At 38.0% G+C, this 16,831-nt stretch overlaps 2 protein-coding genes across 3 annotated transcripts in view; both read left to right on the top strand.

The window, feature by feature from the left end:
* The first annotated feature begins 10,759 nt into the window (after positions 1-10,759).
* Positions 10,760-16,831, top strand: part of LOC142343297 (alanine--tRNA ligase, cytoplasmic-like) — a 116,205-nt gene continuing 110,133 nt past the window's right edge. For both annotated transcript variants that reach the window (XM_075395112.1, XM_075395110.1), the window contains exon 1: positions 10,760-10,785. The gene's annotated coding sequence lies outside the window, so the exon portion shown is untranslated. The remainder of the gene's footprint in view (positions 10,786-16,831) is intronic.
* Positions 15,643-16,787, top strand: LOC142342504 (uncharacterized). The gene has a single exon (XM_075393851.1). It carries the CDS (start codon positions 15,645-15,647, stop codon positions 16,683-16,685), a length of 1,041 nt encoding a protein of 346 aa, XP_075249966.1. The 5' UTR covers positions 15,643-15,644; the 3' UTR covers positions 16,686-16,787.

Raw genomic sequence — 16,831 nt, 5'->3', positions numbered from 1 at the left:
TTTATAACTGAGGAGTTTTTTCCTTAGAGTTACTTATTAAAATGTCCACTTCTCTCTGCAAGTTCCGCAGTTGCAATAAAACTGCTATGTGAAGATATTTGGATCGCAAAAAATTTCATTGAGAAATTTCACATTTCCTTTAACACACGTTTGCAATACCTCGGGTTGAAAAAATCTATATTTTAGTTCAATCGATTAACCTTTTGAATGTCTTTGAAACAAATTCGCCTCTCGCCTATTCGGTTCTGGTTTTTTGTAAATTAAACAGTTCTTAGGAAGCTCCTTTATTTCTGGCAAGACGATGTGTTCGCTTCTGTTGTTTTTAAATTGCAAAAGTGTCAGGATGTCATTCAACTGGATATACATAGGAACAGGTAAGAGATTCAGTATCCTGAGTTGGTTGAAATATCGTTCATGGTGTGTACTCAAAATCCAAGTTACGGCTTTCTTGTGAAATTTTTCCAGTCTTACCATATCTGTTCTTCTAATCCGCGCACAATTAAGACCATACATTAGAATTTCTAATAGCATCGATTTCTACATACCGAGTTCTTTGAATCGTTTTAATTCTTTCGCAATATTTCTCCGTAGATTACATAATATTTTGTTCGCTTTTAATTGCCTGTTTTCAATATGACATGACCAGTTCAATTTTCTACATACCATAACCTCCAAGTCTTTCACATCTGTTTGTTGATTCATTTTTTGTCACATATTTGGTATGTTTCAACCTTTCCTCTGAAGATTAGATTCGTACCTCTGTCTAGGGTCAGGTCATTTGGTTTTGTGCTGACCATTTTTCGATCGAATTCAAGTCCTCCTGTACTTTTTCACGCTTTTTGCCCACACAAAGGATTTTTAAGTCGTCAGCAAAGTCATAGGGCTCACCGAACTTTCTTCGGCGAGCCCTTCTTCAACTAGTCTTTCTTCAGCAGCTTTATTACCTTCCTTGTGCAATGGAGCAATGACACTAGTTTTCCATTTTTGTGCGTGTTGCAGACGTCCAAGCTCTACCAATCAGTAAAATATGAGTAGAACAAAGAAAAATTTTTGAATTTGCACAACGCGTAATAAAAATTTTAAACATTCAGTTGAATCGGTGTTTGTAGGCTTCCTTGGCTTAAAGGACCAAACATTTGATGATAAAAATTTTGCTGAACCCAGACGCCCAAACCATTCAATTTGATATCAAGTGGCAAAAGCGCCTGTAGTTTTGCAGTTAAACTCTTGGCATCCGAAGTGGTGGCTCAACATATTTGTCATAGCATACTTCAGGCATTATCTTTGCAAACTCGTCTCTAATTTTTGCCGCATGTTTGTTTGCTTGTTTATTTTGTTTTGAGAACTTTCAGTTATAACTGAGGAGTTTTTTCCTTAGAGTTACTTATTAAAATGTCCACTTCTCTCTGCAAGTTCCGCAGTTGCAATAAAACTGCTATGTGAAGATATTTGGATCGCAAAAAATTTCATTGAGAAATTTCACATTTCCTTTAACACACGTTTGCAATACCTCGGGTTGAAAAAATCTATATTTTAGTTCAATCGATTAACCTTTTGAATGTCTTTGAAACAAATTCGCCTCTCGCCTATTCGGTTCTGGTTTTTTGTAAATTAAACAGTTCTTAGGAAGCTCGTTTATTTCTGGCAAGACGATGTGTTCGCTTCTGTTGTTTTTAAATTGCGAAAGTGTCAGGATATCATTCAACTGGATATACATAGGAACAGGTAAGAGATTCAGTATCCTGAGTTGGTTGAAATATCGTTCATGGTGTGTACTCAAAATCCAAGTTACGGCTTTCTTGTGAAATTTTTCCAGTCTTACCATATCTGTTCTTCTAATCCGCGCACAATTAAGACCATACATTAGAATTTCTAATAGCATCGATTTCTACATACCGAGTTCTTTGAATGGTTTTAATTCTTTCGCAATATTTCTCCGTAGATTACATAATATTTTGTTCGCTTTTAATTGCCTGTTTTCAAAATGACATGACCAGTTCAATTTTCTACATACCATAACCTCCAAGTCTTTCACATCTGTTTGTTGATTCATTTTTTGTCGCATATTTGGTATGTTTCGACCTTTCCTCTGAAGATTAGATTCGTACCTCTGTCTAAGGTCAGGTCATTTGGTTTTGTGCTGACCATTTTTCGATCGAATTCAAGTCCTCCTGTACTTTTTCACGCTTTTTGCCCACACAAAGGATTTTTAAGTCGTCAGCAAAATTATAGGGCTCACTGAACTTTCTTCGGCGAGCCCTTCTTCAACTAGTCTTTCTCAGCAGCTTTATTACCTTCCTTGTGCAATGGAGCAATGACACTAGTTTTCCATTTTTGTGCGTGTTGCAGACGTCCAATCTCTACCAATCAGTAAAACATGAGTAGAACAAAGAAAAATTTTTAAATTTGAACAACGCGTAATAAAAATTTTAAACATTCAGTTGAATCGGTGTTTGTAGGCTTCCTTGGCTTAAGGGACCAAACATTTGATGATAAAAATTTTGCTGAACTCAGACGCCCAAACCATTCAATTTGATGTCAAGTGGCAAAAGCGCCTGTAGTTTTGCAGTTAAACTCTTGGCATCCGAAGTGGTGGCTCAACATCCTTGTCATAGCATACTTCATGCATTCTCTTTGCAAACTCGTCTGTAAATTTTGACGCATGTTTGTCTGTTTGTTTAGTTTGTTTTGGGAACTTTTAGTTATAACTGAGAACTTTTTTCCCTAGAGTTACTTATTAAAATGTCCACTTCTGTCTGCAAGTTTCGCAGTCGCAATAAAACTGCTGTGTGTAGATACCTGGATCGCGAAAATTTTCATTAACAAATTTCACATTTCCTTTAACACATGTTTGCAATAGCTCGGGTTGAGAAAATCTATATTTTAGCTCAATCAATTAACCTTTTGCATGTCTTTGAAAGGAATTCGCCTCTTGCCTTTTCAGTTCTGGTTTTTTGTAAATTAAACAGTTCTTAGGAAACTCGTTTATTTCTGGGAAGATGATGTGTTCGCTTCTGTTGTTCTTAGGTTTCGCAAGTGTCAGGATATCATTCAACTGGATATACATAGAACAGGTAAGAGATTCAGTGTCCTGAGTTGGTTGAAATATCGTTCATGGTGTGTACTCAAAATCCAAGTTACGGCTTTCTTGTGAAATTTTTCCAGTCTTACCATATCTGTTCTTCTAATCCGCGTACATTTATGACCATACATTAGAATTTCTAATAGCAGCGATTTCTACATACCGAGATTTTTGAATGGTTTTAATTCTTTTGCAATATTTCTCCGTAGATTGCATAATTTTTTGTTCGCTTTTATTAGCCTGTTTTCAATATGACATGAACAGTTCAATTTGTTTCATACCATCACCTCCAAGTCTTTCACATCTGTTTGTTGATTCATTTTTGTCACATATTTGGTATGTTTCAATCTTTCCTCTGAAGATTAGATTCGTACCTCTGTCTAGGGTCAGGTCATTACGTTTTGTGCTGACCATTTTTCGATCGAATTCAAGTCCTCCTGTACTTTTTCACGCTTTTTGCCCACACAAAGGATTTTTAAAACGTCAGCAGAGATGTAGGGCTCACTGAACTTTCTTCCCCGACCCCTTCTTCAACTAGATTTTCTTCAGCATTGCCCCGTGAACGTTTTTCAGCTGGACAACGCTACATGTGTGTATAGCGCTTTTCAGCAAAGTGGTAGGCATAAAAGAGACAGTCAAAGATAATTTTTTCTTGAACCACCGAGGGACAGCACATGCAATTTATCGGGCGGTAGAACATGATGGCAGCTTTTTTACCTCCTTGATGATAAAAATTTTGCAGAACTCAGAACCCCAAACCGTTCAGTTTGATGTCAAGCGGCAAAAGCACCGGTAAGTTTGCAGTTAAACTCTTGGCATCCGAAGTGGTGGCTCAACATCCTTGTCATAGCATACTTCAGGCATTATCTTTGCAAACTCGTCTCTAATTTTTGCCGCATGTTTGTATGTTTGTTTAGTTTGTTTTGAGGATTTTTTGTTATTACTGAGGACACTTTTTCCTTAGAGTTACTTATTAAAATGTCTACTTCTCTTTGCAAGTTCCTCAGTCGCAATAAAGCTGCTATGTGCAGATATTTTGATCGCAAAAATTTTCATTAACAAATTCCATGTTTCCGTTAACACACGTTTGCAATACCTTCGGGTTGAGAAAATCTATGTTCTAGTTCAATCGATTAACCGTTTTGCATGTCTTTGAAACGAATTTGCCTCTCGCTTTTTCAGTTCTGGTTTTTGTAAATTAAACAGTTCGTAGGAAGCTCCTTTATTTCTGGGAAGACGATGTGTTCGTTTTGTTGTTCTTGAAATTCGCATGTGTCAAGATATCATTCAAATGGATATATATAGGAAAGGGTAAGACATTCAGCATCTTGAGTTGGTTGAAATATTGTTCATGGCGTGTACTCAAAATCCAAATTACGGCCATTTTGTGAAACTTTTCCAGTTTTACCATATCTGTTCTTCCGATCCGCGCACAATTAAGACCATACGTTTAAAATTTTAATACTAGATACTTGTACATACCAAGTTCTTTGAATATTTTTACTTCTTTCGCAACATTTCTCTGTAGATTACATAACATTTTGTTCGCTTTTGTCAGCCTGTTTCAATATGACATGAGCAGTTCATATTTCCGCATACAATTACCCCCAAAACTTTTGCATCTATTTGTTGTTTCATTTTTTGTCACATTTTTTGTATAATTCAACTTTTCCTCTGAAGATTAGATTTGTACATTTGTCTAGTGTCAGGCCATTTGATTTTGTGCTGCCCATCTTTAGATCGAATTCAAGTCCTCCTGTACTTTTCGCGCTTTTTGCCCACACAAAGGATTTTTAAATCGTCAGCAAAGTTATAGGGCCCATTGAACTTTCTTCGGCGAGCCCTTCTTCAACTAGCCTGTCTTCAGCAGGCCCCGTGAACGTTCTTCAACTCGACAACAAAGCATGTGCGTATAAAGCTTTTCGGCACAAAGTTGACCATGAAATAGTTGAAATTCGGGATGTTACAATTGATCTTTGATCTCGTTTAGATTCATCCCATTTACTTGACACCAGTTGAAGTGGCTCGCTAGGTCATTTTCAAGTTGAGCAGAGCTTTGGCAATCAGCGTGTAGTTGTCTGCATATCCAAAACAGGTAATGTGTTCAATTACTTCTGGCAAGTTATTGATGTAGACTAGAAAGAGCAGGGGCACGAGCAACGACCCTTGCGGTACTCCATTAGCGACATCCCGTTTACTCGATAAGTAACGACTCGGACTTTTTATTTTCTGTTATCGAGATAATCCGCAATGATCATTAGCGCTTTTCCTCGGATTTCCGGCAGTTCAATTTTCATTATTACTCTGTCGTGTGGAACTTTGTCGAATGCTTTCTCAAGGTCTAAATAAAATACAGTTAGTTCCTCGAGCAATTTGGTTTCATTGTCTCTATAAATTTTGTCAAAGAAGCAAAGCTTTTGAACTATGCAAGATAGAGTTGTCTGAAACCGAATTGGGAGGCATGGAGAAATCTGCGGAGTGCATTGAAGAGGCAGTCAAAGATGATTTTATCTAGAACCTTGGAGGGACAGCACAAGCAATTTTTCGGTCGGTAGAACATGATCGCAGCTTTATCAGCTTCCATGTGCAATAAGGCAATGACACTAGTTTTCTACTTTCCGCGCAACTTTCCCTTGTTCAGAAATGCCTTGAAGATGAGAAGTTGCGATTTGCTGAGCGTTGGAGCCAGTTTTTTCAGGAGAATGTTTCCAATGCAATCGGGTTCTTTAGCTTTGTTTGCAACTAGTTCGGTCATTATTGCTTCAATTTTTTCCACTGTGCAATATATTTTACAAAGTCTGTTACTGTGAAACCGATGACCGGCAACACAGTCCTGAGCAATGTCTTTGTTTTTGTTTCCACTCGCTTGTATCCGATGACAGGCTACAGGCTTGTGAAGATCTTCCTGTTCGCTGCCAATGGAGCCGATACAGGAATTCGTATTGTGAAATCAATGACCAGCTACACTATCCGAACCACTGATCTTGCTCACGTCAGCATTGGGCTTAAAAACACTTTGAAAAAACCGATTAAAGAGTTGAGTTTTTTCAGCGTCGTTTGTAGCCTTTTCTTCCGCCAGGTACATTTTATAGGGAAAAACAGGCCCCTTTCTCAGCATGCATTTTTTTTGGTTTTTTGGTAGTTTACTGAATTAGCGAGATTTGAACGTTTCATCCGCAAAAAGAGTTTGATCTTTTTTAAAACTACTTTCAAATTTTTGTTCGAGCTCAAGCACTTTAACAGTTAAATGATGTTTTTGGGTTTTAACAGCAAGTTTCCGGGTACACTCTATTTTTTTTCAGTATGTTAGAACTGGCTGGCGTCACCCATGATGGTAGGCTTGCTCGGTGAGCAGTTATTTTGGGTACGTTTTCATTAAACAATTGGTCAAACCATCGGTACCATTGATCTAGTAGCTCATCGACCTTGCTAAAGCTGATAAAAAGAATGAATTGAGTTGTTAATGATCGATTCATTAAATTCATTCCAGTCTATGCGGTTGTAACCATATTTAGTCTGTTTTACATTTGCTCACTGTTTGTTTTGATAGAGAGTTCTATTGGTGAATGCTAGGTGGTCGGAGCATTTCTTTCCTTTTAAGTTGTAGTTTTGCGTCTCTCCCGATCAATTGATGACTTGATCCAGAGTTAGGGATCATTTATTAAGAAAATGTCAAGTTGCTTAAAGCTCCCTAAGTGATCTTCAAATCCGAAAGTTATTTCAAAGTTATTGTTTTGTATAAGCTGAAGCCATTCATTCTCGTAATCGCAGCTAGAGTACATGTTAGACCAGTTTGTGCTTGGAAGGTTTATGTCACCAGGTTTTATTACAGACCGACACGGCATTTGTAAGACTTCTTTTTGGCTATGAGCAAATCGGAAACGTCGTTTTTTGAAGTGACCAGTTGTAGGGGCTGCCCTGGTGTGGGTTGTAGACACATGCAATTAAAAACTTTTGGTTGGTAGAGGAAAAAAAATAATCAGATAGTCTTCTCCTGCATTTTCTACTAACACTTCTTTGGAAAAAAGGCTCTCGTGTTCTGCGACTAGAACACCACCATATTTAGAGAAACCACTATTGTCAGTTTTGCGATCATTTCTATACAATGTGTATTTGCTGAGAAAGAGAGATTCCGTCGGGATATGCTCAGTTAGGCACGTTTCTGTTAGACAAATTATTCCCAAGTTATGCAGAAGGATTGAGTTTGCGAAAACAAAACGACGTAAAAAATCTTCGAGACTATGAAAATTAAGTGTTTAAATTTCGATTTCTTGTTGCTTTTTATTGTTATCGGTGTTCCGTACTGAGAACAAGGTGTCGAGGGAGACTTCACTCTATTCTTGTTCTCCCGGTCCACGTTGCAGTTCTTTGCCATCTGCAATTTTTGATATCTTGTCTAACTGTACCTCGTTCAATTAGTTTTTTTCTGGCTTTCAGTGCAAAGGTTTGTGCGTTTCGTTCTTCTGGAGAGAGTTCTCGGTTTAAGCAGATTTTTTCACCAAAATGCTTCAACTTAGCCAGCAAAGAGAGTAAACGTCTCCTGTTGAACACAAAAGTAATTGTTACAAGTAAGGGGCAATGTCTCTCAAGCTCGTAATTGCCTATGCTTTGCAGTCTGTAAATTTGGTGTTGATGTTTAGGAATTTTGAACACATGGTTGAATTCGGCTCTATCATGCTCGGTGTATACACGTAAGTCTTCATCATTCAACTCATCAATGCCCCGTATTCAAAAAATGATTTCAATTCTAGTATCGCTTACTTTTCTAACATATTCATAGTGTTGTTTCTCTAATGCTTCTTTGTAGCTTATTTTCAATAACTCGATTTCGTTCATCCTGTTTTGCATTGTTTCTTCAATTACTGTTTTGACAGACTCTTTTGTTTCCTCTATTTTCTCCGGTTTATCTTTCAATCGATCAATTTCGACATCGCGCTTGTTTTGGCTAGCACAGACGTTACAGATCACGAGAAAGTTTAGATTCACTTAATGAATGAAGTTCATCACTTCCTTAATGAATTTTCTCCATTGGGGAGACATATGCCTAACTGATTCGCAAGAAATATAACGAAAAATTGCATTTTTTTGTTAATCGGCTCTTGGCAGGTATCACAACAGATGTTTAATCAGGCTGGTTTGGTAGTAATCTTGTTCTTCATAGTCTTAGATGATCACAAAACAAACTTGTACTACTTAGTGTGTAATAGTCAGTGAACCTGCAGTAACCGAAAACCGGCTACTACAAAGTTCTCACCTGATTTATTGGTTGAAAGCTCCACAAGTGCAGGTACCAGAGCACTCGATATCATCGCCGATAATCTTCCACAGAGTACAGGTCCTGAAAAATTACTTCAAATATTCTCTTTTTTAGGATTGTACAGAGTCCGCCGAGTCATTTTGGTCCTAGATGAACAATATCTGATCCTAGATGTGCACTGGAGAAGATTTTGTTTGTGACTCCACGGTACACCCACTGTTTGTTTTTCTTGCCTTGCTTGTTCTGATGCAATTTTATCAGATCGTTCAGTTGTTTTTGCTTTTCGTTTAGTTTTCGAATCGTTTTCTCACCGCGGTGGTATGGCGATGACGTAGAAGAAATTTGCTAGTTGAAGAAGTTTGTGGGCAAGTTTTTTTTATTTCGTCAGCTACTTCAAGTGCTGTTTTAATCGAGTTTTCAATGTTATCGAACAGGTCGTTCCCGCGGTGAATATCGCAATAAGATTGAAGCGGGCTTTTGGGGGAGGAACTTGTGGACGTGTTGAACTTGTGCTCTTGGCAAGGAGAGAACGTTGATATTAAGGAATCGCAGTTCTCTGCACTGGTGGATGAGCGTTTTTATAGGTGGTACTTCATCTGATGACTTAACCACATCTGATGACAGGGCTTTGAACAAAGTACAATGAGAGATTGAAACTGAAACCGTTTTCTAAACGTCTGTACTAATTGATCAATATCCCTGGCGCAATACTATCTGAAAACATATTTTATATGAACATGTTCAAGGCAAATCTATTAATTAATCGCACTATAAACACTCTATTAAACAATTATCGGACTGTTGTCATACAATACCATTTTTGTGTTATGTTCTGTTCTCTCATGAGGTCAATCAGTGAGTGAAAGTTACAACATATATTGCCATTGCTCTAGTATATCCATGGGTGGTGCCTTCTTGCAATTGCTGGCAACGAACAAGTTGGATGATGCTGTGTATGATTTTCGAGCAGCACAGATTAGAGCAGGACATTTGTTTTATAATTTTAGGAACTATAACTCTATTGAAGCAATTGAGTGCCTTTTGGCGTCTATTAGAAGTACTACTTGATTGCCGTGAGCATCATAAGCAGACCGCATTGAATGGATAGCAAATTCGATCACAAATTTTTGGTCAAGCCAGAGCTGGCTATTGCCTCCAAGTAAACGCAAGTATAGCGCATGTCATTTTCATTGCCCTTTATGATACGTTTCCCAGTGACAAGGCGCAATTTCTCCAACGCTATTTGGTCGAGAGCCACGGTTTTTGTTGAGTAGTATGAGGCGACAAGAGCTGTATGCAGGCAAATGATCATCAGTTTTTTTGGTGGGTAACTTGATGGCAATCTTGGATAACGCTTGTTGCAATATTGGCTGAGCTTTCTTTGAAGCATGTCAGAATTCGTCTCAATTCGTTGGCTTCTAAACCTGACAGACCGGGCTTCCATGGATTTTCATGGCCGCTTTTGTTACCGCTGTTTCGTGTGTTTTCAATTTGAGAGGGGTCTTAGGGAATAGAATTGAGTGCTTGATGCTAGACAAAATAGTTTGGATTGACTTGAGAGGGTGGTGGGTGTTTTTCATGGAGTAGTTCAAGTACAATTAATTAAGAGGAATCTTTTTCGTTTCCGTTAAAAGTCGTCCTGCTTTGCGGAATCAATGGTGCTTTCCATTCTTGCAGATTGATTATATAATTGCGTAATATTGCACAAACCCAAAAAAGATACCGAAACTCGAAGATAATAACAAAATAATTTGTTCCTGCGTAATCGCAGCGGAACAGGATTAGGCCACAGCGGCCTGTTCTCAGCTGTCCTTCTTATTATTCCCCACATTTCAGACTTCTTTTTATGAGCATCATTGCTCTTTTTTGGTGACGATGGCCACTTTTTTTGCGTCTGAAATTTTCACGTGGTACCATCATTGCAGCCAACATCGGTCAGGCTATGGTCAACCTGAAGCTATGGTTAAGTAAGTGCTCATCCTTACACAGACAGCTTCACGGAGGCAGGGGATTGAACTCTCCATCATTGGCGTGTGAGATCACGCACCTTACCTCTCGGCTATCACGCCACATTCTCTGCACATTCTGTAAGTTTGAATGATGCAATTTAGTCTGTAGCCATCGATGAATTGTTCAGTTGGAATCCTGTCCTATTAATTATAAACGGACAAGTTCTGAAGCACATTTATGCTTCAGAAATTATCCCAATCGGGAGCTGGTGCTACATAGAAGTCCTGCTCACAGAAAAACTGTTGTAACATGTGACAGTTCATTATTTTGCAAAGAGCCTCCGCATCAAAGCTTCAATTTAGTTTTTTCCTGTGATTCAAGTGTACCCAATTTAACTCATTGTATGAAGAGACACAGAGAATTGCCGATAAATTTATGAGCGTTGATTAAAGCTAATAATTAGCCTAATTGTTGTGATAAACTTATTAAATAGATCATTTGAAGCTAGGAACTATATCAATAAGACCACCGGTACCAGTTATTGGTTCCAACGGTTTAAATCTATCTTTCCTTCAAGCCCCGTCCGTTCCTAGCTTGGACGGGTGAATAAAAGAAGACTGAATGCGATTTCATATCTTTAAAACTTCCAAGACCAGAAACATAATTTTTGCAGATTCCCAATTGAAACATCTCCGATTTCCAAATTTTAACATCCTATCACTTCCAGGAGCGCAAATTCGACATCTATCAGAATTCTTACCGGAAAAAAGGCAATACGACAATATAGTTTTATTCATTGGTGGAAACGACATCTTCACCGGCTCAACACCATCGAACAAAGAACCAGAAGAAACAGCTGAAGAACTTGCCTTACTAGCCGAAGAACTTGTGCCCCTTGCGACAGAGAAAGTATTTGTAATTGGCATCCCATCACGAGGAAGCGACAGTGCGAGTAAAAAGAAGGCCAAAGCAACAAACGAATTCATCAGCAAATTACAAAAAAAAGGTAAAAAGTGGGAATACAGAGGCATCACTGAAGAAGTTTATTCCCCGGAATTACACCTGAGTAACGACGCCGTCCACCTCAACGGGAAGGCCCTTGGAGGAATCTGCTCCATATTAAAGAACAAAATCCTACGCACAAATTTCAGCGCAAACATAGACAAAAAAGACCATCCAAAGGAATACCACTGTGCTGGGAACTGCGAGTGTGGTTCGTACAACCCCACGAATTACCAACGGTACCAGTAATTGGTTCCAAAGGTAAATAAGTTTTTCTTTCCCCAATTTATTAGTTCCAACCGTTTAAACTTCGAATTTTTCTATAAATCACACACACAACGGAATGAGTTCCAAAACATCTGGTAAACAAATTCAATTAGAGGGTATGAGTATCCAATGTGAAACCTGTTCTAAGCCAATTGGTAAAAAAGAGGCAATCTTCCGTTGCGTATGCTGTGCCACAATCATGCACATGTCCCTAAGCTGCACAAAACTTAGCATCGAAATAATAAATGCACTTCAACAGGTCAATCAAAACGTTCTGCTTCTATGCAACGCTTGCGTACAGCAGAACAAACGTGATGTGATTCTGGACATCATAAAAAGTCCACCACAAAAACAACAATCTAGAAATAAAAGAGGACATTCAAACCACAATCAAAGAAACTATTAGCAGCAAAATAAATGAAATTGAGAATAAACTGCCAACAGCTAACAACAACATTGAAAAAAAACCCACAGTAAAGGCTAGAACTGCAAATGACCTGGCAATCAGAATAAGAGGAATAGATGAAAGTAAGAAAGAAACCGCTCGTGAAAGAGCTGAAGAAGATATACAAGAAATACAGTCAATCCTCAAATTCCTCAAGCTAGACTGCCAAATTACGGACTGCAGGCGCATGGGTGCTTTCAAAGATTGAAGGCATCGTACCATTCTTGCAACCATGCCATGCATGTATGACAAACGCATCTTACTACTCTCACTCTCAAGATTGAAACGATATTGCAAAACAGTGTACATTAGCAAAGACTACTCCCTACAAGAAGAAGAGCAACTGAATAACTGTCTGAAAAAGCGAAAAGACTTAATAGACGCAGGTTTCCCCAGAAAAAACTTGAAAGTAATGAATCTGACATTATACGAAAAACAAGATGAAAATTGGGTCGAGTACTTAGACAATGCTCGGTATTCCACCTGACTCGCAAAAAATACAGACAAAAAACAAGAGGTATCAATTCTAACGTTTAATTTACATAGTTTCATTGATCTACCACGAAGATTTGCATTTGCAAACGCTATTGTCCCCTACAATCCAGACATTCTTGCCTAACCGAGACATGGCTCACAGAAGAAGTTCCAAACGAAGCACTCTTTCTCAAAAATTATGTCATTCACAGAAATGACAGAACTTCAAAATGCGGTGTCTCAAAACATGGAGGTGTTCTAGTGGCGGTAAAAGACAACATTCAATCTAAAGAATTGTTCGTTAAGAACACATGCGAGGGTTGCCTAATCGTAAAAATTAACACTAAAAATGACTGAATCCTAATTGTCTGCATTTACAACCCACCTAAAGGCAGCCCATACAGATGGTGCAAGCAGAAGTTTGAAGACCTCACACAAACGCTAAAGTTTTTAGAGAAAACAAAGCCAAATTCAATCATCATTACAGGAGATCTCAACTTCTCAACCACTGACTGGAAACAAATGTCTTCACCAGATGAACTTGAAAACACCTGGCTCAACTATTTCGTAGATGAAAATTTTGAACAAATGCTAAACTTCACTGAGCTTTTGGGGTACAAAAAACAGCTAGATGTCTTCCTAACAAACGAACCACAATTTTGGATCAATTCGAAAATCGAAACCAAAATTAGTAATAACTATGCCCTCAACAACAAAAAATGCTCAGATCATTACGCTTACATAACACGATACGAATGCAACTACGATCAAGCGACCGATCGCAGCAGACCAAAATACGCTTACAAAAGAATAGATTGGATTAAATTCAACTGCAACATCTCAAAAAACCCATTTAACCCCTATTGTTACAGTAACGTTGACGAACTTCTTAAACAGTGGTATGAATGGTTCAATCGCCTTTTCGATCAAAATGTCCCAAGAGTAACTCAGCACAGATCACAGCTCCCCCCGTGGGTGTCAAAAAGCACATCCCATGAAATGAAAAAACTATCAACTTTGAAACGAAAAGCAATTGCCCATCCAAGTCCTCCTCCAAGCACACTAAACAAAATAGATTGTCTCGAAGAAAAAGTCAACACACTTTGTAAAAACGATCAAGTCATCTATGAAAGCGAGATTTTCGCAACACGTCAATTCAGCGTTATTCAAAAATATTTACGATCAATTAAAAAAGTCACACCATTCCCAAGCGAGATGCACCTAAATGAACAAACTGCTAACACCAATGAAGAGAAAGCCGAGTTGTTCAATTTATTTTTCCAGAGTGTTTTCAATTCAAAAATATCAAATGTTGAGAACCAGTTCAATTTTGAAGAAAAAGATCTTAATCGCTTTGATATTTCAGAAAAAGAAATTGAAAGTATACTAAACAAACTTGATACTAGTAAAGCCAACGGCCCTGATGATATAAGTAACCTGTTTCTGAAAAATCTATCAAAAACAATAAGCAGATCCTTACTTCTACTTTTTCAAACATTCATTAACAAAGGTAAATTTCCAGCATATTGGAAACAAAGTGACATAACACCAATACACAAAGAGGGCGATAAAGCCGCAATCAAAATGTATAGACCAATTAATTGCCTATGTTGCCTCTCAAAAGTTTTCGAGAAACTTATTTTCAACAAACTCTATGAGCACGTTAAAGGAACACTTCACGATTCCCAGTTTGGTTTTCGGCCTCAACGTTCAGCAATTATTCAAATGTTATGCTTTCTAGACCAACTGTACAAAGAAGTCGACTCAATTGCACATGATGAACTTTTCGTTTTCTACCTAGATTTCCAGAAAGCGTTTGATACAGTACCCCACCACCGCGTTGTTGCAAAACTCTCGGAATCAGGGATCGGGGGAAAAGCGCTCAGATTAATAAGCAACTACTGTGACGACAGAAAACAACGTGTTCGCATTGGAACCTCAACGTCGAGCCTTCGTGACGTCACTAGCGGCGTACTGCAAGGTTCAATCCTGGGGCCACTACTTTTTCTCGTCTACATAAATGATTTACCACAAAAAATCGAATACAGGCAAACCTACGGTTATGCAGATGATTACAAATTGCTCTCTAATAACAAACATGAACTTCAAACTGATCTCCAGAAATTAAATGAATGGTGCAATAACAACGAAATGCGCCTCCATGAAAACAAATGCAAGATTCTCTGTTTCAAGAAAAAGTCACTCTTTACAATAAAAATTTAAACTGTCAACATCTCGTCTCATCAAAAAGATCTCGGAATACAAGTTTGTGATAACCTCACTTGGCATCAAAACGCAAGCACACGAGCCTCCAAAACTCTTAAAGCACTTTGGTACCTCAGAAGAGATCTTCACCACAGAACTCTCCCTCAAGTTAAATTAAACGCATACACGGGTTACATTGTACCAATTATATCCTACGCCTGCCAAGTGTGGTATCCGTCTAAATGCGATCTTGTACTCATCGAAAGAATCCAAAAAAGTGCGACGAAATGGATAATAGGTTCTTCTCTCACATATAAGGAGCGTTTAATCAAACTGAAAATTCTACCTCTGTCTTTTTACTTCGAACTTCACAGCTTATTACTACTATGTGATCTCATAAACAATAAATACAACATTGCCATAGAAAAGTTTATACATTTCAACAACAATAATCGGACGAGACAAGGCGCGAAATGTGAAATCAAACTTACGAAAAAACGATTATTCAAAAGCGACGAAAATTTCTGGTCGAGAACAGCCTATCTCTATAATATTGTCAACAAACAGACAGACCTTACAGACAACAAAAATATAAAATATCGGATCAGCGACATTTATTGGAAATTCTTTTTTAGAAGTTTTAACGAAATTGACATGTGCACTTGGAGAATTTGCTGCCTGTGCAAAAACTGTAACCCCATTTCAAAAATATCTCATTTATAACGATCAACAAGGGTGCTTCAACCCGTGCATTGCAGAAGCCTGAACTACTACTACTACTACTACTACTACTACTACTATACTTACAATTAACTGTTCTCTTACTATTTGATACTTTTCCAGGATCTTTTTCAGCATAACATGAGCTACATAGGATGTCAAACTACAGTTGAAATAGCTACGGCTATTTCCGACGAGATGCTAAAAGACATATTGAAATTTGTTACTCTTTTCAGAATTAGATGGAGAATGCGCAATCTAAGCTCTGCAATATTTGTTTAAAAAATGCTGCTGGTTATAAATGTCCGAAATGTCTATGGTCTTATTGCTCCTTAAGTTGTTACAAAAATGAGAAACACTCGGATTGCTCTGAAGAGTTCTACAGAAATGAAGTTTTTGAAGCTCTAAATCAACAAAAAAGCAATGTGGGAAATCAGTTAACAGATCTGCTTGATGAGATATCTCAGCTTGATATTGGACAGCACTCATCGGCGGGTGAAGACTGTTCTCGAGTTATTGATATAGACAGTGAAAGTTTATATGATCAGCTGGCCGAAGACGAGAAACTAGCATTTGATGACCTATTGCGAACTAACAAAGGTGGGCTTGTTCTTGAGCCCGTTGTTCCGTGGTGGTTGCAAGGCGATGGTACCAGCGAACCTGTACCAGATATCAGAAAGCATGACGATTTTACTAAAATTTTTCCAGGAAAGCCTTCTGGTACATTAATTTACCGATTCGTGAATGCAGCTTTTGTGTATGCATATTCTTATCGTCTCTTCAATGCCGACTTCTATGATTTGCCAGATGAAGTTATTGCTTTATTTACAGAATGTTCAATCTTTGGCGCGCGATCGTCTGGGCTCCTTTTTGAAAATTTAGAATACAGTTTATGGTCGACAATATTCCAAATTGAAAACTTGTCATCCTCCTATTTAACAATGGTGCCTTCAACTCTTGTGCTAGATGATTTGGAATCTATTTTATCTGCTCATAAACATCGAATGGCTATGATGTCGCATCTCTACGAAGTATTCGGGAAGCTGAAATCTGATATAAAGTTCAAATCGGTTGCATCAAAATGGAAAATGTCCTGCAAATTTTACCTTTCATGGCTATCGTTTTCCATGTTATCGACAAAATGGAATGAGCTTATTTCTGACCTACATGTATTCAGGCAATCGTTCTCCAAGCATCAACAAAAACTCCCTGATGATATATTGAACAAGCTTAGACAAGCCTGTGCCTCAAAAAATAGCAAAATTGAACTGATTTCGAACTAATGTGCATTGACATTTTTTGTGAGTTTATTTTGATATTATCTAGGAAATGATTCCAAATTTCTTGATTCTGATGTCATCCTATGAAGTTGTGTTAATATTGTATTTATTAATAGCCGCACAGCGATAGCTGGGGCTATCATTGGCCT

This window comes from Convolutriloba macropyga, chromosome 7 (assembly GCF_964194025.1).
Source record: "Convolutriloba macropyga chromosome 7, txConMacr16.3, whole genome shotgun sequence".
Taxonomy (NCBI): Eukaryota; Metazoa; Xenacoelomorpha; order Acoela; family Convolutidae; genus Convolutriloba; species Convolutriloba macropyga.
Note: the sequence above shows the minus strand (reverse complement) of the source record. Positions and strands in the feature narration are given on the sequence as shown.

Excerpts from the sequence above, each read along its gene's own strand:
- LOC142342504 (XM_075393851.1), top strand. The coding sequence starts at position 15,645 with ATGGAGAATGCGCAATCTAAGCTCTGCAATATTTGTTTAAAAAATGCT.